Source organism: Staurois parvus, unplaced genomic scaffold, assembly GCF_062004578.1.
Source record: "Staurois parvus isolate SC_StPar_1 unplaced genomic scaffold, SC_StPar_1.0 ptg000104l, whole genome shotgun sequence".
NCBI classification, from domain to species: Eukaryota; Metazoa; Chordata; class Amphibia; order Anura; family Ranidae; genus Staurois; species Staurois parvus.
In genome coordinates, this window is record NW_028317900.1 from 9389573 (window position 1) to 9413619 (window position 24047).

The following is a 24047-nucleotide window of genomic DNA, read 5'->3' on the forward strand; positions in this document are numbered from 1 at the left end:
AGCAGGAACTGGTCTTAACACCTGTCCCAGCATCCAAATCTACCTCTAGCAAAATCAGACTTTTCTGCATCTATGTCATAATTCCATGGACAGATTTCGGCATTAATTCAGCCACCTGTATCCAGAGCTCTAAAATGCCCCACCTCTTCTTCCACTCCCATTTTTCAACTGGAATTGCACCCTGATATACCAGTCCTAGAGAATAAAGAGGATGTTGAGTGTTGGAATAGGCTGTGGACGATTTCACTTCCTAAACTGTCACTACGTTGAAGAGGGAGCCTCTTGCAACATGTTTGCTAACGTTGCAAAGCTCATTCCTGTCTGCAAAAGTTTTGGCATTGTTCAGATTGTCTCTCCTCCATCTCGCTAGGCCCTGTTGGGAAACAAGAGACCTACAAAGACTTGCAAAACAGTCCTTGTTCATGAACAGATAGAATGGGCAGTCCATGATGATTAGCTTCCTTGAAAGGATTTTTTTCTCCCCTCAAAATCTTTACTGAACTCTAGCCAGTAGAAGACAGGTTACAAACAAGTGGGCCATTCCTGGTTGATCCTGTCATTTCAGACCTCAACATAAATTGCCTGGATGTAGTCAGAGCCATTAAAGTGTACCTAAAAGCTACTACTTCCATAAACAGATTCCCTATTTGTTTTTTCTTTGCGTACTCGCAAAAAGGGTAGCCCGCTGCAAAATCTACCATTGCACGGTGGATAAGGGAATAGATTGCTGGAGCCTGTGCTCAAAACAAAAACCTCTGCCTGAGCTCCTGTGGAGCCTTAAGGGGCCACACCTCTGTCTCTCAACTGTGGGAGGCCACCAGCTAGTCTTCTTTACATAATATTTCAAAGTTTTACAAGGTGGATGTACAATCTTTTTCTGACACAGATTTCAACTGCAAAGTTCTAGCAGTGGCACTCTGTTGTTATTTTTGGACCTGTGAGCACAATTCTGTTTGCCTAGTTTTTGTCCACCCTTATAATTATTGCTTGGGGAAGTCCCATAGTGTATGAATAAGATGCCTGTGTTCTGTACTGTATGATTAAGATCAGAGAACTGTTGACTTGCTTATACTTTTCATATCTTAGCATACAGGATAGAGCACAGGCCACCATCCCTAAACTCTCTGTGTTACTCTTAAGGAGGGGTGTGTACTTGAAAGCTTGTCAGTGTCCTATGAGCTGAAGGTACAAGCCTTTATCCTATGGTATATGAAAAAGATACCTATGTCCTGTACTGTACTTTAAGATATGGAATTTTCAGGTAAGTTACAATTCTTCGATTTTTTGTTTTCTTCATGAGGCCAGTGCCTCACGTGATCTTGAGTATATAAAGAGTTTGTTTTTTTTAAAGACTGATAGACTATTCACTTTGCAAGGGAATTTGCACTTTGAAAGGGAATTTTCTCCAGAGCTTAGAGAATGAGGTGAAGCTCTGCTGACTTCTATTATCCAATCATGTACTTGCAAAAATGCTGTTTTTGCTTTTTTTTTTAACTTGTATGTGATTGGGTATTATTTGCAAAGTGCAATTTCACCACATTCACTAAGCTTTGTGGCAATTCCCTTGCAAAGTGAACAGCCTATTTGCCTTTAGTAAATCAACCCAATGTCTAGAGGCAAAAATGATTTGTAGTGGAATAGAAGTGAAAGCTCTTATTTGACTCTACACATGCTGATCTATTCCTGGTTGCTATATGTATTCTTCATGATTCTCTTAATTTATCAGGTCCTGGATGTCCTTTGCTCTCTGTGTGTTTGCAACGGAGTTGCAGTACGTACTAATCAGAACCTCATCTGTGACAACTTGCTGCCTAGGAGAGATTTATTGTTACAAACCCGCTTGGTTAATGATGTCACCAGGTAGAATTTAAACTTCTATTGTTGTTGATCTTAAATTTTATTTATCTTATCAGCTGGCTTTATTTTATCATCGCTGAGCTGCTGCTCTGTGCGTCCATAAGACACATAAAGCCGCGGTTCGGTCCTGCTCTCTCCTCATTGGCTCACTGGCTGTGATTGACAGCAGCGGGAGCCAAGGGATCTCAGCCAATTAGGAGGAAGAGTCCCTAGACAGCAAAGGCTGTCGAGAATGTCGCTGGATCAGATGGGGGCTCAGATGAAGATTAAGGGTTGTTGGGGGGCCGCTGCACACAGAAGGCTTTTTTACCTTCATGCATAGAATACATGAAGGTAAAAAACCCTGAGCCTTTACACTCTGGTCACATTAAAGCCGATTTTGAAATCATGGGACTTACAGTGAAGTTGCACGATTTCAAAATCAGGTGACCTGCTGATTTCCTTGCGATTTGCAAGACATCTGACACAGATGTCTATGCAAATTGCAACAAAAGTAGTGCATGCACTACTTTGGAAATCAGTGCGGCGCCGACCAAGTCAGAACCGCATCAATATGACCGCTGTAATAGCGGACAATAGGGTGCTACCTGGCATATGATTTACATGTCACCTGGCATGTAAATTGCATGCCAAATCACACCCAATGTGACCGGGGGCTTAGAACCACTTTAAATGTACAGCTCTCTTTTTGAGATCTTTTTGATCTGTACAACACACAACCACTAAAATCAGAGGTACCAGTGTTTTTCAAAATGTAAATCAGGTAGGATTTTCGTGTTATAAGGTGTTCTCCCTGTTGTGCCCCTTTTTGTCTTCTTGTCATATGGGCTTCTAAGGGTATTTCAACATACACTACGTAGGCATGATTTACTTTTGTCAAATTCAGAAAACTGGCTCTGAAAAAAAGCAAAAAATGATACTTGAGTCTTTTGCAAACAAAACATTTAGTTAGTGTTTACATTTTAATAATGGCTTGTGAACAATTCCTTGGTGTCCTCACATCCATTGCAAGACTATACATACCATGTATTGTGCTTAAAGATGTTGGAAAATTTGCGAACATCAAAGCATAAGGATGAAGATGCCTTAGGGAACAGTCTAGCAGTGTGAACTGAGCCTGCTGGAGCAAAAGGTCGAGTAAGTAAATCTGCTCTCTCCTCGATCCTGAGAGGTCCACTGGTTGTCCAATAATAAGTGCTCATATCACGTAAACATTTTTGTAGGCACTTGAAAAAGGACCCATTCTGGATTTAACAGAAGAGCAGAAGGCTTAGAACAGTGGGGTTTATTTATTAAAGATTGAGAGTGCAAAATCAGACTCATCTCTGCACAGAAACCAATCAGCTTCTAACCTCAGCTTGCTCAATTAAGCTTTGTCAATAAAACCTGGAAGCTGATTGAGGCATAGAGGCTGATGGGAGACAGGATGATTCTATGTCAAAGTATGGGTTTAAAATACATGATAATTATGTATTCAGATAAGCTTTGCTCCCTCAGAGTATGATTGGATATCCATAGCTTTCCTATTTTTTTTTCACTACAACTTTCCTTCTTTTCCTGTCCTTAGAACATAAAATTGTTTCTTGTAAATATTTATTTTTACTCACTAGTCCTATAGTGTATTTTAATCTTTAATGGCTGAGATTTATGTTATCTTGAGCAAGTATATGACATAGAGGTCTATGTATAAGAAGGTCACTGAATAAAAGTGACACACATCTGCACAATTCCAACGAAACTTGTCTTAGTCTATGTTATATAATTATCTTTTATGATCATACATGCCCTATAGTGGCCATAATGTGGTATTTGTTTTTAGAAACAGGAAAAAAATAAATTTTGCACACTAGATACTGTTTATGATTGTAGAAGATAATTATATAACCCAGAATTTATCTAGTTTCGTTGGAGCTGTGTGGATGTATGCCACATTCATTTAGGAAACTTTTTATACATAGACCCCATTGTGTAAGTCTTAGGCATGAGTGGTCATTTACAGCATAGTAAGAAACAATTTTGTTAAAATTACCATGAAATTTTGGCATAACCATATGGATGTTTGCATGTGTCTTTCAGCATGAGACCAAACATCTTCCTGGGCGTGGCAGAGGGCTCAGCTCAATACAAAAAGTGGTACTTTGAGATGATCATTGATCAAGTAGATCCATTTTTGACACCAGAACCAACTCATTTGCGCGTTGGCTGGGCTTCAACCTCAGGTTATGCTCCATATCCTGGAGGAGGTGAAGGATGGGGAGGCAATGGTGTAGGTGATGATCTTTTCTCCTATGGTTTTGATGGTCTCCACTTGTGGTCTGGTAAGTGTTTTCCTAGATTATTTTAAATTTTGAGAATTCACAAAGTATCCATAGTTTATCCAATATACAGTTTGTAGACAGGCGGGGTAATGTAATATTTGCTTTCAAATTGGCTGATGTTATATCAGTTATCAAATTGTTATCATAAATAGTGATCCATTTGCAGAAATCACTGACATTCTTTTTCTTCTGTACAATAACAAGTAAACAATAGCTCAGCAGCTCAAACATATAAACACTATCAGCAACATGGACATGGTCCACTGAAACAAAAAGAGGCAATGTTAATACAATGTAAGGTGGCAACCATTAATCCTTTGCAAGGGTGCTGTTGATAAGAAAACATTGCTCGTTGTTAACGAAAATAAAACAGTCCTAATTAGGAAATGTTTGGTGGCCCTTTTGAGGCATCATCCATGTCCCCATTAACCAGTTCTTTTTGGCTGTACATGTGCATATGGTTTCAGGAGATTGCAAATACCCTGGCTTTTCTTAAGCTACGCAGTATTTAGTTTCCTAATATTCCAGCACATTGTGACTGGAATACACACATATAGAACTGTGCCAGTACATTGGGGTGGATGTACTAAAACTGGAGAGTGTAAAATCTGGTGCAGTTGTGCATGGTAGCCAATCAGATTTTATGTGATCTCTATTTACGGTGGAAACAGTACAAAGCAAATTAAATAGACAATTCTCATTCAGTATATACAGAAAAGGTCATAACCAACAAGGCAAGCTCAAGTCTTCCAGAGCCACTGATGTTCAATCATAAAAGATACACGACTCCACTGCAGAATAAGGACTAGCGGCATAATAAGCTAACCTGAGGTATTAGGTCTTGTCACAATATGTAAACATGTCAACTGCATCTAGGTCGCGGGCTGGAGTACAAAAAAAGAGATGTCAGTATTCACAAATAAAAGGAAACCCCAACTACCGCCCAGTTAAGTATACAGTGGCATGAGGGGAAAATCAGGATTGCTGGTGCGCCTGAACAAATTGTTTGAAGGTGGGATGCGCAAATGCCAGCAGAGTTACATCTAAGCTAGAGGAGGGTGCAGGTGATCCGGATGCATAGAGCCTCCAGGATGCCCAGATAGCGTTAAGTGGTCCTGAGTACCCCTACATGTTGCGATCCACTCTTCAGCTTCCATTATCTCACCTTCCCAATCCAATCTTATTGGCTGGGGACATGAGAGCTCTTCCAGTGGACAGGAACAAGGCGTTTTGCGGCATTGAGGAGGTGAGGAAGAGTGCTGCGTTTGTAGTGGGAAAAAGGTATGGTGGGGGTGTGAAGTAAAAAGTGTTTAGGAAAGAGGGGGAGATCTATGTCCAAAATCTTCGCTATGCAGTCCTGGATGTCCACCCAGAAAGGCAAGAGCACAGGGCTGTCCCACCAAATGTAGTGGAATGTACCTCTCTGTCCACAGCCTCTCCAGCAGCTGTCATAAACGGACGGGGGTAGATCAGGGCAAGTCCAGTGGGCATACGGTACCATCTCAACAACAATTTGAAGTTATTCTCCTGAGTCTTAGGGGTTTATTTACTAAAGCTGGAGAGTCCAAAATCAGACTCCCTTCTGCATAGAAACCAATCAGCTTCTAACCTCAGCTTGTTCAATGAAGCTTTGGCAATGAAACCTGGAAGCTGATTGGTTTCTATGCAGAAGTGAGTCTGATTTTGCACTCTCCAGCTTTAGTTAATAAACCCCTTAGTGTCAATAGGACTAGAATGCATGAACCCATGTAAGTGTTGCAGCGGCTCATCAGTAAACTCACACCGCAGGTCTCGTTCCCATTTCCTGATGTATATCAATTTAGGATTGGAGGTAGCCAAGGCAAGTAGTTTATAGAGAACTGAGATCATATGTGGGGTGGGGTCTCTGGCAGCCCACAGGCGCTTGAAGCTTGTAAGGGTGGGCCTAATCTGAGTTAGGTGAGTCTGCGTGAAAAAGAAATGGTGGAGCTGGCTGTGGTTCCAGAAATCGAAAGGAAAGCCACCAAAATGCTCCCTAAGTAGGTAAGTGAGGCCAGGGTACCACCCTCCATAAAATGAAACAAACTAACATTTCCATCCCTCACCCACGGTCCAAAATAGGAAAGCTGTTCCCCTGGGGAAACCCTACTGGTGCCAATGATGAAATAGGCCAATCAGCTTTTAAATTCAACTTGTTCAATTAAGCTTTGACAATAAAACCTGGAACCTGATTGTTTTATAAGCTGAGCAAATACCTACCACAGTAAATAGTCCTTGTTTATCTGTTTTATTAATGTTACTGCAGGTTTTGAGGAGTATAAATACACACATGATTCTTCTGCAGTTCTTTCAAGCTGCCTAATTGGCATCACTAGTTGCCTCAACATTTTTTACAAACTTTTTTTTTGTAAATAAGCAGCCTACACTGCACTACCATGGACAAATCACTGCTGAACAGGAATGCCCAGCCTTTCATGGTCTGTTAAACTAATGTAGTGCTACCCCCTTTCCTAAAACAATGGAGAGGCAGCCAGGCACACAGCAACAGTCCATTCAATCTGGTTCCAATAAACAGTCTAGGGGTTGTCTTTTTTATATTTATTGCTTGTGGAACTTGGGATGGAAGAGGGGTGAGGGTGGTATGGGATACTCAAGGCACACTGAAAAGTAATCTAGAGCACACTCTTGACTAGGTTAGATTTCTTTGAACAGTCTCTATGCCAGGAATTTACAGGAATGGCCAGGATTGGAACCCTGTGAGAGTGGTCTCAGAAAGAGCTGCTGCTGGCACTGTTCCTTCAAAACCAGCACGTAGCCTCTTGGTTCCTTGAGCTTAGGTTTATTCTCATAATGTCTCTTCATGACAGCTAAACTCTCCAGTTTCCTTCAGACATCTCTATGCTTCAGGACAGCTACCCAGCTCTTAGCTTCCATCAGACACTCTTCAGTGAAGGAGGGGTTAATACTCACACTGCCACAAGACAGCCGCACACTTTTCCAGCTTTGCACTCTTCAGTGAGTCCTCCAGATCAGATCCTTAGCTTCAGAATAAATTAGTAATAGGCCTCCAGCTGTGCCACAGCTGGGACCTTGATTGACTTCAGGAGGATTTCCTCAATAGCCCCAGAGGCTGGGGATTCTTCCAGCTGGCCAGACTATTTATATGTCTTTCCCACCACCTACTGGGCACAACTCCCCAGGTATTGGCTGCAGCATAATAAATATTCAGGCTGCCCATCTGAATCTTTAAGCCTTCTGTGTTCTAGAATTCCCTGCATTCTAGAATCCTCTAGAATGCAGGGGGAGCAATGAAATCTGCTACATGTGAGATTCAGAACATTCTAAAGTTTACACATTCAATGAACACAGTGTGGTGGTGTGTCACAATATTTTCCATGCAGGATCCATGTGTAATATTATATTAAGATTGAACACTAAAGAGATCATTGCATACGTTTGGGTCATATTTTAAAAAAGGACAGTATTGTATAATTTTGAAAAGTAGGAATTTTTTTTTCTTTGTTTCATAATGGCACCGATGTACGTTTTTCACTATGGTGATGTTTTCTTGAGTATATATTAGGCTTTCAACACTAGTGACCACTGCACTTAATTTTTGTTTGGTCAAATTGCAGTCTTGATTGTTGACTCTTACTGCAGAGGTCTTAAGTGTGCTTCCATGTCTTCCCCTGCAGAATCTATATTTCCTTCCTGAGCATTAGTGATCTCTGAGCCTTCAGTCACTGAGACTTTATCTGATACTGGGTCTCTTAAGTCCTCATTGAACGATACCACACCGAGGAGTCACAGGTCTCAGCTAATACTCTTAGACTTAAAGAGACCATCTTGGCTATTACTTATTTGCTTCGCTTTACCATACAATTTGAGGATCTGCCTGCAGCTTCTACCAGTACTGTTCTTAACCTAGGCTACTTTGGGGTCACCAGGATTGCTAAGACCTTTCTGGTGCACCCATTATTTTCAGTAATACTCTACAGATATTCAATGATCTCTAACAAGGTATTCACACCTCCTAAGAGGAGGATTTTGTTAAAAAGTTGACTCTCTCTCCTCTCTATGCCATCTTAACAAAGCTCTAACCATCCCTGTTGAGGATATGCCTCTGTTTAAGGACCCCATCAACAAGCGACTGGAGGCCCTGTCTAAAAGCTTTTTTTTTTCCTCCATTAGTTGAAGAACACAACAAAGATCTGGAGACACTGAAATATAGTTCCACCTGCAGGAGTTGGATGCTAGGTATAAAAACTAACGAAGGTGGTTGGTCCCTGCTGGTGGTCAGTCCCCCATTTGTTAACAAGGGCTTAGATTTTGTGTCTGGCTCAAGGAGCTAAGACCTAAGAATCTGTACTGGGATTCTTTTTCAATTCTGTCCTTCAGGTTTTTTTTGCTCATTTCTTCACTCACAGAATTCTGGGTGACAAGCTGGATGTCTATAGATCCTTGTATTCCTCCAGACCTATCATCCAGCACATGCAGTTCATCACCTTGGCAGATTTGGTTCTGACAACTCACACAGTGCCATCTGTGAAAACTTTCTTGAGGAACATTTATAAGAAGCTGGCCCTTACTGCCCAGCCACAGTGTTCCTTCATAGGCAGGTGGCAACTAGATTCTAGCTAGAGTTCATCTTCCATCACCCTTGAGTTTCTGGCTACAAGGGACATTAGGAAATACCCTTTTCCATCAAAGGCAGCAAGTCCATGAAGCCTTCCATCTCCTCAGGGTCCATATGCACCTGGCAGCACAAATCTACCAGACCTACTGAGGAACAGTCCTCGTGAAGGTTTGCCCCAACCCTCTTAAGGTGGGGGGTTGTATTCTGAAATTTGGGGGTTCTTGGTTGTCGCATATCTCGGACAACAAGGTCAACAAGTTGACAGGGTCATGCTACAAAATATTATTTCATTCTTCACCTCCAGACTGTTTCTTCATGGCCAATTTTTGCCTGTCTCCTCTGTGGAAACAGAACTTACACAGAGCAATATCCAATATGTTACAGCAGGGGGTAATTGTTTCGGCCCCCCCCCCCCTCCAAAATACTTATGATTTTTTACTTGAACCTTTTCACAATCTTAAAGAAGGATGGAGTTTGCTTGTTCTGGACCTCAAATCTCTTAACAAGTATGTGTGAATTCACAAATTCCAAAAGGAACCCATCCAAACCATAGTGGCCCCCTTGCTAGTAGACTTCTTGCATCCTCTTCTGCATCTGTCAAAGTCAAGGTTGCTTATCTTTATGCGCTCATTTGCTGAAGCCACCAGAACTTACTTATGTTCACGTTAGAGGACAAAAACTGCTGTTTCGGCTCACCTCAGATCCCCAGGTGTTCACCAATGCATTAGCCCTGCTACAACTTCAAAAGATCTCAGTCTTGACTATCTGAACAATCTACTTCTGAGAGTACCTGGGTTTAGTTCTGGACAGCAGGCTTTCCAGAGTGTTTCTTCCGACAGAAAAAACATCTGGTCCTGGGTCAGATGGTAGCCTCCTTTGAAGCAGTTCCTTTTGTGTAAAATCACACTCATTTCCTTCAACTGAAAATTGTACTCAAATGGGACAAATCTCCTGTTCTTGTCATGTACCTGGTAATGGAGCCTGATGTGGAGAGGAAGGTGAGCTCTTAAACCTCTGTTTCGGTACACCTGATAAGGCAATAAGAGGCATGCAAGCCAGAAGTGGCACACGTGGCTGACAGTTCTAGTGATGATGGCTGCAGATGAGATGTCTGTAAGCACTTGGTGAAGTTTGGACTGTGACGCAGCATAGCCAGCAGAGCAGGCTGGTGAGCAGGCAGCAGGTACTTGGCAGGCTGGCAAGCTATAGGCAGCAGGCACTTGGCAAGCTTTGAGGTCACAGGCAGCAGGCACTTGGCAGGATACTGACAGTACATAGAGCAGGGTCAGACAAGCCGGTTCGGTCACTAGCAGGCACATCAGGAGCAGAGCAGCAGACAGATGAGTGGTCAAGTTCTGGCAGGAGTTGGCAATGATAAGCAGACAGGCAAAAGGATCAAACAGAGACGTAGTCAAAGGGCAAGCCAGGGGTCGGTTCAGGCAAAGTTCAAGTGTGGTTAGACGGATCAGGATGGCAACAGAGGATCAACACAGGAGCAGATATCAGACAGAAAATGCTGTAGACCATAAGACAAAGTCCCAGGTTTGCTGTGCTGTTTAAATAGCCCGGTTGACACCAGCCCAGTGGCGGGCTTGTGCGCCAGTGTGCACATGTGTGCAAGAACAGGCACGGCTTATGGGTATTCTGGATTGGCGCATAATTATGCCTGACAGCTCTGTTTCTAATGCCACTTTATGCATTGACATACCTCCTTAGACCAAGTCTGTCCAGATAGTAGAGTCACCTACTGGATCGGCATTAACCACAGGCATCTTAACTTTTCAATAAGAACCAGAAGTTGAATCCAACAAACATTTACATCATCTAATTGTAGTATAGAGGATGTCTTTCCAGTGATTTTAAGTGTAAGAAGACAATGACCTTCCTAAGCTTTCTCTCTGAAGTATTAACTCTGGCTGAGGGAACTCAAAAGAAACTGAGGGATGTCTGGCTAGGACTGAACTAACTAGCACTAAACAGAAGGGGAGAGCCGAGGAAGAAACCAAAATCATACTACTGAACAATGATAACCTGATGCAGTTCAATACAGCACAGAAAAATACAGTTAGGTCCATATATATTTGGACACAGGAACAATTTTAGTTTTTTTCAGGTATTTACCAAAACATATTCTTCAAGCTATAGTTATATAAAGGATATGGGCTGGAAGTGTACACTCTCAGGTTTAATTTGAGGGTATGTACATCCAAACTGGAGGAAGGGTTTAAGAATTACAGCTCATAAGAGTAGCCATCCCCCCTTTTTCAAGGGACCAAAAGTAATTGGACAATTGAATCAAAAGCTGTTTCATGGCCAGGCATGGGCTACTCCTTTGTTATTTCTTCATCAATTAAGCAGGTAAAAGGTCTGGAGTTGATTCTAAGTGTGGTATTTGCATTTGGAATCTATTGCTGTGAACCTACACCATGCATTCAAAGGCGCTGTCCATGCAAGTGAAACAGGCCATTGTAAGGCTTCAAAAATGAAACAAATCCATCAGAGAGATAGCAGGGACATTAAAAGTGGTAAAATCAACAGTTTGGCACATTCTGAGGAAAGAAGAATGCACTGGTGAGCTCAGCAACATAAAAAGGCACAGACGTCGACGGAAGACAACAGTGGTGGATGATTGCAGAATCCTCTGTATGGTAAAGAAAAACCCATTCATAACATCCAGACAAGTGAAGGACACTCTGCAGGAGGTGAGCGTATCATTGTCAAATTCTTCAATCCAGAGAAGACTTCACGAGAGCAAATACAGAGGGTTCATCACAAGGTGCAAACCATTCATAAACCTGAAGAATAGAAAAGCCAGATTAGACTTTGCCAAAAAAATCTAAAAAAGCCAGACCAGTTCTGGAAAAGCATTCTTTGGACAGATGAAACTAAGATTAATCTGTACCAGAATGATGGGAAGAAAAAAGTGGGGAGAAGGCTTGGAACAGCTCATGATCCAAAGCACACAACGTCATCTGTAAAACATGGTGGGGCAGTGTGATGGCATGGGCATGCATGGCTTCCCGTGGCACTGAGTCATTGGTGTTTATTGATGATGTGACAGAAGACAGAAGCAACCAGATTAAATCTGCAGTGTTTACAGATATACTGTCAACCCAGATTCAGCTGAATTCAGCAAAGTTGATTGACAGGTACCCGCTCCCACTTCCGCTGCGATCGACTAGGTGATCGGAAGCAGAAGTTGTCCTCCCCCTCTCCCTTCCTGTAATCTTCTGGGACACGTGACAGGTCCCAGAAGACTACAGGGCCATTCACAAAGCGCAGCACTTCTCGCTCATGCACAGTGGGAACCCGGCTGAGAGGCCGCAAGCTGTCACAGCCAGGTGCCCACACTGAAGATGCGGATGCTAGGGAGAGAAGACGGCCGGTGAAATCAGCTGTTATGAGGACACTGCTCGACCGAGGGACAGATAAGTGTCTGTATTTTAAAAGTCAGCAGCTACAATTTTTGTGGAACTCCGCTTTAAGCAGCAGTAATGTTTTTCTATTTGTCAGATGTATTTTCAATGATGAAAGGACCAGTCTGAGGTTGCAGCTGGATTGCTGTGAGCTACTTGGTGGTATCTACCAAAATAGAAGGTGACTTAGTTACACAGTCCATGAACTGGTGAACATCAGTGTTGTTGTGTAGGTCTTTAGCATTAGTAGATTTCTGGATACCTATTGAAAGATCAGTCTTGTTGCCATTGGTAGCAATTTGAGATATTGTTTCACTGATGCTGTGAGATGTAGATTCCATGATGTAGACTTGATCACCCACAGGAAGTTTTGTTGGCTGAGTGGGTATAACGTTTATGCTTCCATAGCACATTTTAAGATTAGAAGGGGATGTCTTGAGTTCTGCACTGAACATAGTTCAGTCCTTTGAGCATGAGGATAATTACAAAGCTCTGTGCACTGTTCTTGTACTTTGTGGACTCTTGGGATGGCTGTACCCAGTAAAAGCATGACTTTGGAGTTATCTTTTAATGGTGGTATGCAGACTTGCCTTGAAACTTTAAAGTCACTTTAAACTTATGTGCATATTCCTATGTAGGGATTTCTTCTCTGTCATTAGGCATTTGATTGCACTTGATAAATGTCAGAAAATTAAATATTTGCATCTCTTCTATGTCTGAAATAATTACTTCAACGGCAGGGGCAATTCTTCAAAATAGAGGGCTGATGTGTGTGGGCATAATGTGATTCAGTTCCATTAGAAATGCAATGATACAAAATCAAAAAAGTGCCCAAGGTACTTTTGTGAGACACAAGAACAGTAAAAAACTTCACATTTTATTGAAAATAGGCATATTAAAAAACTCGAGCTAGATACAAAAACCTTATTACACATACATAAAGTGATGATACACATATATCATGAGTAGTTACACATATGTTCAAGATCTTGAAAAATTCATGGTAAAAAAGCTTTTGCACAGATCTTGACACGTTTCGTGAGACAGTTCTCACTTCCTCAGGAGATGTGAGAACTCATGAATATATTCAGGGAAACCAGGTTGTTAGGGAAAAAAGCACAGAAAAACACTGGATATTACTTACAAATCCATCAAAGGTAAAAAAAAAAATAAACCAACTGAATTCTGGCCCATACATAGGAGATATAGCAGGGAACCCCCTAGGGATTCCATCTTCATCCTAGGGACCTTCATCTTGGAGTCCCTAGAGGGTCTCTGGGCTTATTTCATTCACTTTACATCACAGTCATCTATTTTGTTGTCACTGTACTTATCTGGTGGTACCTTAGAAATGTGGATCCTTCAGTCCACCTGTCACCAGCTAGTCTGCAGTTTCTTGTTTGTGTATTCTAGCCTCCTTGCTGCAGTGCTGTTCCTGATCCCTTTCACATGTGTGCTTTGTCTGTGCTCACCTATGGGCGTCGTCTGCTGTTCTCTGGGTTTTATTTCCTTTCCCTCCATCACTTCCTGGCTATCCTCCTTGTTTGCCTGCATATATAAGACATGCTCAGTCTAGGACACTTTGCCTGAGCAACTTCTTAGTTGTCTGAGCTCCTGTGTGTTGCAATCTCCTGTATCCTGCATTTGACTCTCGTGTACCGACCCTGGCTTTGTTCACTGACCGTTCTTGTCTTCTGCCCGTCCTGACCTCGGCTAGTCTATTGGATTCTGTTTGTCTCCTCCCTTTGTACTCTGCTCCCGTGAGCGGACTCCACATCCTCAGCTTGGCGTACCTGGGGGCCGTGACCTGGTCCCAGCTTGCTGCAAGTCAATCCCTACTGTCAGGGGCTCTGGTGAAGAAGCAAGCTGGGGCTTAGACTCCGTGCCCTGGGGAACCCCAAGTTGACTATCTACAAGGGCTCATTACCACAGGTGCTGACACCACCCTTTGGTGTAGCTACTTTTCTCCTTCTTTCTCATACTTTTCTCATGCTTTTCTGTTTTTTCATCAATGTTTGTGCCCCTTTTTTTGCTTCTCTAGTTTTTGTGGCTATACTGTTCCCTCCCTCAGTTATGGTAGTGAGCTCCTTCTAATCGGTCTTGTCCTCCTCACAACTCCCTGGATGCCAGGGAACAGTCCCTGCACTCAGAAGTGTTTCAGGACATATGTCACAGGTGGAGGTGGATGTGGACCTCCCAGCCTTGAGGTTCAAAAACAAAATGGATAGGATTGTCTCCAAGTAAATGGATTCTCTGGCAGAAGCAGTCAGTGCTTCTGGTAACACAGTTAGATTAATGCTACCTGGTCTATACCCTTCCATCCCCGGAAATGTCTTCCTCATCTACTCTGTAGGATCAAGATAAAAGGCATTCTATTATCTTTATGGCTCTTGATTGGCCAGGGCAGATGTGATACTCTGACCTGATCACACTCCTGGCTGAAGCTCTATCTAGATCTTCTTTCTCAGGGACTGGTTTACTATTTCACTCCACGGTTCTCAGCTTAACAATATCACTGATTAAACCTGGTTCATGAGGGACAGGAACATCTCTGAAATGGTAATTCCACAATGTTAAGGGTTAGGAAGCCTGCAAGGTGTACTATCCCACCGAGACGTCATACTTTGCTTGATGTGAAGCAAGTCTTGCTTCAGTGACTGATAGCTTCCCATTCTTTAAGTAAGACTTTTGTACAGGGAGCTATCATGTGGCTTCCCCTTTAAGCTCCCTGTGTCCCTGTGGAATTTGAATTTGGTTGTTTCTGCTATTCAAAAAAGAGTTTAAACCCATCAGTTATATTTCTCCATTTTATTGTCAATCACAAGGCTGCATTCCTTGTTGCCATCACCTCTGCAATGGGAGTATCTGAGCTGGTGGCCTTATCATGTTTATACAAAAAAAACCTTTTTGGTCTTGCACAAGAATGAGGTGGTATTGAGACCTAGAACTTCCTTCCTTAGGTACAGCCTTTTACCCCAACTAGAACTCTCTGTCAGGGATCCCCTCGATCCCCGCCGCGATGGTCCCGGCGCAGGCGCAGTATGCCGCCCTGTGCAGGGATGCGGGCTCTAGGTTCGGGCCGGCCGCGGCGCGTGAGTTCGCGCATGCGCAATAGGAGCCGCGGCCGCCCGCTGGGCACCAATGGCAGCGCAGGGCGCGGTATTTAAACGGCCCTGAGCTGTCATTCAGTGCCTTCTGGTCTTGTCCTTGCCCTGTATCCTGTATCCTGTATCTGAACTTGAACCTGTAAGTTGCTGACCCGGATTGTACCTGACCACTGCTGAATTCTCCTGCCCAGACCCTTGCTTTGCCTGACCTCTCTTCCGTATGTCCCCTATTGGATTTGACCTACTGTTGATGACCTGGCGTGTGACCCGACTATTCTCTGCCCGCTGCCTTGTACCGTGCTGTCCTCCCCGTTACCGACCCGGCTTGCCTGACTTTGCATTTGCTCATCCATCCATCCATCCATCCATTCCTCTCAGCGGGGTTCCCAGACCTCCTCATATCAGGCTCTCTCCCGTGGGAGCCCCTGGCGACCACCCCTACCACTGACGGGTGCCCTCAGTAAGCACGACCTGGTCCCAGGGTACTCCAAGTCCATCCCCACCATCAGGGGCTCTGGTGAACAAGTACTCTGGGACTTAGACTCCGTGCGCTGGGGACGCCTGATTAGTGGAGTGCTAGTGGTGTCGCCAGGCGGTCCCTTACAGTACCAGAAGGCCATGACTGAGCCTAGAGGAGGGCCCTCCCCGCTGGAAGAAATTTGCAGGCATCTATCTAACCTGACGCAGGCCGTAGCAGCCCTGCAGGATAAATGCATGCAGATGGAGCACCGCTTCCAGACCTGCTCCCTATCTGACCCAGCCCCACAGGCCCCAGTTTCTGCACCCCCGGCTGCTCTTGAGCCAGCATCAGGGGCCTCCGCCCCGCTACCTATGGCGGAACCCCGGGTACCCCTACCGGAGCGTTTTCACGGGGACCGCACACGCTTCAGGTCATTCCGTGAGTCCTGCCTCCTATTTTTTGAACTTCAACCCCGTACCTTTTTGACCGAATCAGTGAAGGTGGGATTTATAATCTCACTGTTGCAGGGCGAACCCCAAGATTGGGCCCATCGGTTAAGGGGAAACAATGACCCACACCTAGGAACAGTCAAGGACTTCTTTGAGGCGATGGCCATCCTATATGATGACCCGCAGCGGGCTGCTTCTGCCGAAGCAATCTTATACACACTCCGACAGGGCCGTCGGGCGGCCGAGGAATACGCCTCAGATTTTAGGCGCTGGATGGGGGACACTCGCTGGAACGAGTTTGCTTTGTTGCACCAGTTCCGCATGGGGCTATCAGAACCCCTAAAGGATGAGCTGGCCCGGGTAGAGGTTCCTGAGTCATTAGAGGACCTAATTGCCCTGACGTTAAAGATTGACCGACGACTGCGGGAACGCAGGTTTGAGAGGTCCGGCCAGGGTCGTGGAAACAACTGGGGTCCATTCCTAGGCCCCAGCCAACCACCTAGACCAAGTATCCAGAATCCACTCCCAGGAGATGTTCCAGAACCCATGCAACTAGGCCTGGCTCGACCCAAATTGTCGCCAGAAGAACACCAGCGGAGACGCTCGCAGAACCTCTGCCTCTACTGCGGGGAAGCCGGTCATATGGTACGATCCTGCCCTCAGAAAATGAGTAAGTGTACCTCTTTTTCTTCCTTGTCTATTGGCAATGTCAGTCCTTCCCAATACTTAGTTGTACCCCTCTCCTTTCAGCTCCCCGAAAGGACCGTGGAAGTGACAGCCATAATTGATTCGGGGGCATGCAGTTGTTTTCTGGATTTAGACTTTGCTCGTCAGCAGAAAATTCCCCTCCAACCCAGAAAGAGGGGTTTTAACATATTTTTGGCCGATGGTTCCCAGATAAAATCAGGAGTGGTTAATCAGGAAACTCCCCCCATTGCCACTACCATTGCCAACCAACACCGGGAATTCCTCCGCCTGGATGCCATTGCGTCACCTCTGTTCCCAGTCATTTTGGGGCTCCCTTGGTTACGGGCCCATAACCCCCAAATTGACTGGGAAACCGGGTCAATCTTGTTCCCTTCCCCATACTGTCAGGAACACTGCCGCACTTCAGGCCCAGCAGGCCCTCAGGTCCTCCTATGCTCCGAGGGGGATTCTGATCTGAAACAGGTTATTCCCACAGAATATCATGAATTCCTGGACGTGTTCAGTAAACGGGGAGCAGATGCCCTGCCCCCCCACCGCCCGTATGACTGTCCCATTGACCTGTTACCCGGCTCTGAGATTCCTTTTGGGCAAATTTTTCCCCTATCGGAACTCGAATTGGGGGCCCTGAAGGAATACATTGAGGACAGTCTCCAGAAGGGGTTCATCCGTCCCTCCACTTCGCCAGCAGGGGCGGGGATCTTCTTCGTGGAAAAAAAAGACAAATCTCTGAGACCATGTATAGACTACCGGGAGCTGAACAGGGTCACGATTAAAAATCGTTACCCATTACCGTTAGTGCCAGAGTTATTTCAGAGCCTGAAGACTGCGGTCATATTTACTAAACTTGATCTAAGGGGGGCGTACAACCTAGTTCGCATAAGGGAGGGGGACGAGTGGAAAACCGCGTTCCGTACACGATTTGGGCACTTTGAATACCTGGTCATGCCATTTGGTCTGTGCAATGCACCAGCCACATTTCAGCATTTCGTAAACGATATTTTTAGGGATTACCTGGACATTTTCGTTATCGTTTACCTGGACGATATACTGATTTTCTCATCCTCCCTGAAGGATCACAGGATACATGTGGCAAGGGTGTTGGGGCGGTTACGTCAGCATGGGTTATACGCCAAGGCAGATAAGTGTTGCTTTGAGCAACCTAGCATTACGTTCCTGGGGTTGATTATCTCCACCGCGGGGGTCGCAATGGACCCTCAGAAAGTCTCGGCGATTTTGGAGTGGCCGGTACCCGCGGACAAGAAGGGCGTCCAGCGGTTTATCGGTTTTGCGAATTTCTACCGGAAGTTCATTAAGAACTTCTCGGGTCTGGTCTCCCCCATAACTCAGTTGACCAAGCTTGGAACCCGGTTCAGATGGACGCCGGAGGCTCAGGAAGCCTTTGAGGCCTTGAAGAAACTCTTTACCTCGGCACCCATTCTGGGCCACCCGGACGCTGCCCTGCCATACATCTTGGAAGTAGACGCTTCAGAGAATGCGGTGGGGTCCATCCTGTCCCAGCGAAAGGGCACCAAAGAGTTGCTCCATCCTGTAGCGTTCTTCTCAAGGAAACTTACCCCAGCAGAAAAGAATTACGATATCGGCGATCGAGAGTTGTTGGCCATCAAAACAGCTCTCGAAGAATGGAGGTACCTGCTGGAAGGTGCCTCGCACCCCATCTTGATCTTCACTGATCACAAGAATCTCGAGTACCTAAGGACCGCCAAACGCTTACGCCCACGGCAGGCAAGATGGGCATTGTTCTTCTCCAGGTTCATTTTTCACATCACGTATAGGCCCGGATCTAAAAATACGAAACCTGATGCACTATCTCGCATGTTTGAAGACTCCAAAGAAGATCCGGTACCTGATACGATTCTGTCTGCAGGAAATTTCTTGGCGCTCCAGACGGACCTTCGGTCCAAACTATTGGAGGCATCCACGGCCGCGTCAGTCCCAGTTGGTGTGTCCCTCCAGAACAAGGGGGGACTCCTATGGAAGGATGGGTTGGTCATGGTCCCTGAAGAGGTCCGGACCCTTGTCCTGGGACATTACCATGACCACCCGATGGCGGGACACTTTGGCCCAGCCAAGACCCTGGAGCTTCTCCAACGCTCTTTTTGGTGGCCAAGTATGGCCAAGGATTGTAAACTCTATGTAAGATCCTGTACCGTCTGCCAGAAAAACAAACCATCGAGGAACAAGGCTTGGGGACTGCTGCGTCCCTTGCCGATTCCTGAACGACCGTGGCAAGGGATCGCAATGGACTTTATAGTCGAGCTCCCACCGTCCCAAGAACACACCGCGATCTTCGTGGTCATCGATCGATTATCGAAAATGGCTCACTTTGTACCATTGAGGAGGACTCCGTCTGCGTCCGAGACTGCGCGAATATTCATCCAGGAAATCGTAAGGTTACATGGAATCCCGGAGGACATCGTCTCGAATCGCGGGGTCCAATTTACATCTAGATTTTGGAGGGCCCTGTGCAAGGCCCTGGATATCAAGTTGTCCCTCTCCTCTGCTTTCCACCCTCAGACCAACGGACAGACCGAGAGGACAAACCAGACCCTAGAACAATACTTGCGTTGCTACACATCCTTCCTTCAGGATAATTGGTTACCACTGTTACCTTTAGCGGAATTTGCATATAACAACGCAAGCCATTCAGCGACAGGGCAATCTCCGTTCTTCTCTAATTACGGATTTCACCCTGTCTTTCTTCCTGATTTGGTCTCTGAGTGCCCAGTTCCGGCAACGCAAGACGCATTAAACTTCTTCTCCTCGAACAACAAAGTACTACAGGAAGCCATCGCTCGGGCCCAGGAGGATAACAAGAATGCATATAACAAGAAACGAAGAGGGAATCTGGTGCTGAAGCCTGGGGATAAGGTCTGGTTGGCAACAACCAACTTGAGAATGCTTTGTCCCTCAAAGAAATTGGGACCTAAATTCGTGGGGCCTTTTTGTGTGAAGCGAATGGTCAACGAGGTGGCATATGAACTTACCCTCCCTGAAGCATTCAGAATTCATCCTGTTTTCCACGTGTCCTTACTTAAACCTGTGATCCCGGATGCCTTCCCAGAACGTGAATCCAGACCTCCGGAGGCCATAACGGTGGAGGGACAAGAAGAATATGAGGTGGAAACGATCCTGAAGTGCCGAAGAAGGGGGGGCCAGACCCAATTTCTTATAAAATGGAAGGGCTATGGCCCCGAGGACAATTCTTGGGAACCAGCCCATAATGTCCATGCACCCAGACTTGTCCGGCGGTTTCTTCGTGACCACCCGTGGTGGAGAGATCGGGTGGGCATCCGGAGGTTGCCCGTAGGGGGGGGGGCAATGTCAGGGATCCCCTCGATCCCCGCCGCGATGGTCCCGGCGCAGGCGCAGTATGCCGCCCTGTGCAGGGACGCGGGCTCTAGGTCCGGGCCGGCCGCGGCGCGCTGGGCACCAATGGCAGCGCAGGGCGCGATATTTAAACGGCCCTGAGCTGTCATTCAGTGCCTTCTGGTCTTGTCCTTGCCCTGTATCCTGTATCCTGTATCTGAACCTGAACCTGTAAGTTGCTGACCCGGATTGTACCTGACCACTGCTGAATTCTCCTGCCCAGACCCTTGCTTTGCCTGACCTCTCTTCCGTATGTCCCCTATTGGATTTGACCTACTGTTGATGACCTGGCGTGTGACCCGACTATTCTCTGCCCGCTGCCTTGTACCGTGCTGTCCTCCCCGTTACCGACCCGGCTTGCCTGACTCTGCACTTGCTCATCCATCCATCCATCCATTCCTCTCAGCGGGGTTCCCAGACCTCCTCATATCAGGCTCTCTCCCGTGGGAGCCCCTGGCGACCACCCCTACCACTGACGGGTGCCCTCAGTAAGCACGACCTGGTCCCGGGGTACTCCAAGTCCATCCCCACCATCAGGGGCTCTGGTGAACAAGTACTCTGGGACTTAGACTCCGTGCGCTGGGGACGCCTGATTAGTGGAGTGCTAGTGGTGTCGCCAGGCGGTCCCTTACACTCTCTGTCTAATTCCAGTTAACCGTAAAAAAATCTTCCTTCTTTGTCTGAATGTACAGTAGTTTGTGCTGTAAGTGTCTACCTTGCAGCCACTACTTCCTTCAGAAAAACTGACTCTATTTATTTTTTCCTAATGGTCTTTGTAAAGGAGAATCTGTTTCACATTCTCCCTTGTTTCAGTGATTACAACAGATTATAATTCAGTTTTATGGTTTTAAGGATTGGATTCCACCCTGTCCTGTTAAGGTGCACTCTACTAGATCTGTGAATGCTTCTTGGACTTTAGGCATCTGGCTACTGGTTACTAGATTCTCAAGGCTGTCATGTGGTTTTCTGTCCATATGGTCTCCAGGTTTTACTGGATAGATGTTCAGGCCTCATTTGATGCCAGCTCCTGGCATAAAGTCCTTCAGGCGGCTCTTTAAGATGTCATCAGTTCCTAGTTTTGTTGTTTTTGTGATCCTGTTATTGTTTTATTGCTCTTGCCCACCCTTCAGCTGGGCTGCTTTTGGACCTTCCAACAGTTTATATTAAGTATTTATATTTTGTAACTAGTTTGTTTTAGAGTACTTTTTTTCAATTCATTAAGTTTAAATAACACAAAAAAGTATTACATGTCCACATGTTTTCGCGGTTGTAGTGACCCTGGAACACACACATCTGGTGTCCGTTAGTGGGATACTTTTGGTTAGAAATATTTTGCATCCTCAGTCATTTGTTTCATACCACCCTCCAACTGGACCCTCAGCTTGTGCTTTTAAATCATAATGCATCAGAGCTAACAAGACACCAGTTCCAATTTTTGTTATATGTGACCACCACTGCCAAGCAACAATAGCTAAGTCTTGGAAAATCTTGACCCTTTGTATCTTAGCGACTTAAAACAGGATCATGAAGGCGATGGTCTATGCCAAGATTAGGCAACCCTACATGATGGAATCTGCAAATATCAGAAAGTTTGTCAGCCATGGAGTGATAACTTCTTGCCTCTTGACTTTGACACAACCTTATTGGAGCCTTTAGTTGCAGTGACCTCTCGTTCTCATCGTGATTCCTACTGAGGATGTTACTACAGTCCAGGGAACCCAACCTTTCATACCCCGTTCCCCTTGACTCTCTTTTTTGATAGCTCTGATATTCTTGGGAGCTTTTTGCCCCTCTGTAATCCCAAGTTATGGCTTGGAAGTGGCAATTAGTTCTCCCCTCTTAGACAGATGTGTCTCACTTGTTACGATCGTTGGCTTGTATTGTTGCTTTGTGGCTTGTTCCTCTATAATTTAATCATACACTTGCAATATGACATTTCTCTATTACACAACTTTTATACATAACATTTATTTCACATGCTCATTGTGCGATATCTCTCCCTGCTAAAATTGTTATACACTACTTGTGCGCTATTGTCCAAGTTACAAATAAAATATTTGAACAAGAAAAAAAAAATTGGGTTAACAGATGGATAATGCTTTAAGTTTTAGGCTAGTAAGGGTTAACTTAGTGTAGATAGTACGAAAAGAATTAAGTCACTTCTTCTTTTGATGTTCTGAATTGTACAAGTACCCCGAAGCTGGCAGGTGATTTGTTTCTGCTATTCAGTTGTTATCCTGGCCAGGTGCGAAAGGTAAGGAAGATTAGTCTACACATTGGCTTCACTTTGTGTATGCTGTATTCCAGTGCTTTCTATGCAGCATCACTAGATGTAAGTAAAACTTTACATCTGCTTATTTGAATAAGTAATACATTGTGTCACACAATTGGTTTTGCCTTCTGTTCTTGTTTTTTTTGTATGGTAAGATCATTATCCCCTCTGCCAGAGCTGGGTCTCAGATAAGCTGCCCTGTTCATATTAAATGTGAGGGATTCCATTACCATTTTAGAATGTCATTTGACTTAATTAATATGTCAACTACTATAGCTTCAATATTCCAAAATTACGTTGCTCAGACAGCTTGTACTCCAAAAGTGCTGGAGGCCCTCTCTACAAAGCCCTGAATTGGGAGGACCCTGTAGTGTGTGCCCAATATATAGATGGCCTTTTGCTGCCTGTCTTCTATAGAAATCATTTAGAGGCACCTATCATGGAGCTGGAGATAGTAGCAGCACTCAAGCACACATGGACAGGGTCAGCCCCAGGGCAAAATGGCTTGCTGGCACTTTATTACTGTAAGTTTCAGGACACCTTAGTTCCCCATATGGAACGATCTACGTCAGGGAACCCCACTTGATCCTTTTTTGAATATGGAATTTATTAGCCTAACAAGGACCCACGAGAGGTAGGAAACTTGACCCATTTTGCTAATTAATAATAACCTTAAAGAGGAGCTCCAGTAGGTTTTCAGAAAATAAAATTCAGCAGCTACAAAAATTGTAGCTGCTGACTTTTAATAGTCGGACACTTACCAATACCATGGTCCAGTGTGCTCAACCGAGGGGGCACTGGGGACCGTGTTCGATCCTTGGTGCCGGCAATACACATTATTTCTCTTCTGCAATCTCAATGGGATGGCGGTACCAACCAGGAGGACCGGCTCTTGTCCAGTGACTTGCAAAAGGCCTTCAACTCTGTGTCATGGACCCACATCTTCTAGGTCTTAAAGGCCTGGAGATTTTAAATTTTCTTCTCACGTTAGGAGTCTTATATTCCCAACTCCAAGCCAAGGTTAAAGTGTTACTAAACCCAGGACCCTGCATTCACTATATCTGGTCCCTCAAAGTGCATAGAACATGAAAATGCAATTATATTAGTAAATATACACTGCAAAATACCTTTTCTTATCAGCAGTATATAGCACTAGTAATCTTGTAGGAGGCATTTTCATTCTGCCTTATGAGGCTGCAAGAACCTTGACCCTCTGTCTGGACAGTGCTGATTAGACCTGTGCAGATTACATGCACCCTCCCAAAGAAAAATTCTCTAGCCATGCACACTAAACTGAGCATGTGCAGAGTGACTCCTAGAGCTCTGTATTATCAGCAGATGGATTTGGGACAGAAGAAGAAGGAGAGGATCGGAGAGGACAGGATCAAACAGCCGTTTTACACAATGTGGAGGATTAACCCCCTAGCTTCCACAGTGAGCATAACAAGCATTCTTTAC

At 45.0% G+C, this 24047-nt stretch overlaps 1 protein-coding gene across 8 annotated transcripts in view; it reads left to right on the top strand.

Annotated features, from left to right (window-relative positions):
* The window catches only part of RYR3 (ryanodine receptor 3), a 954561-nt gene that overhangs the window by 350835 nt on the left and 579679 nt on the right, over positions 1-24047 (top strand). For all 8 annotated transcript variants that reach the window (XM_089671311.1, XM_089671312.1, XM_089671314.1 and 5 more), the window contains 2 exons: positions 1727-1860; positions 3934-4175. In XM_089671311.1, the coding sequence (XP_089527437.1) occupies positions 1727-1860; positions 3934-4175 (376 nt within the window). The remainder of the gene's footprint in view (positions 1-1726; positions 1861-3933; positions 4176-24047) is intronic.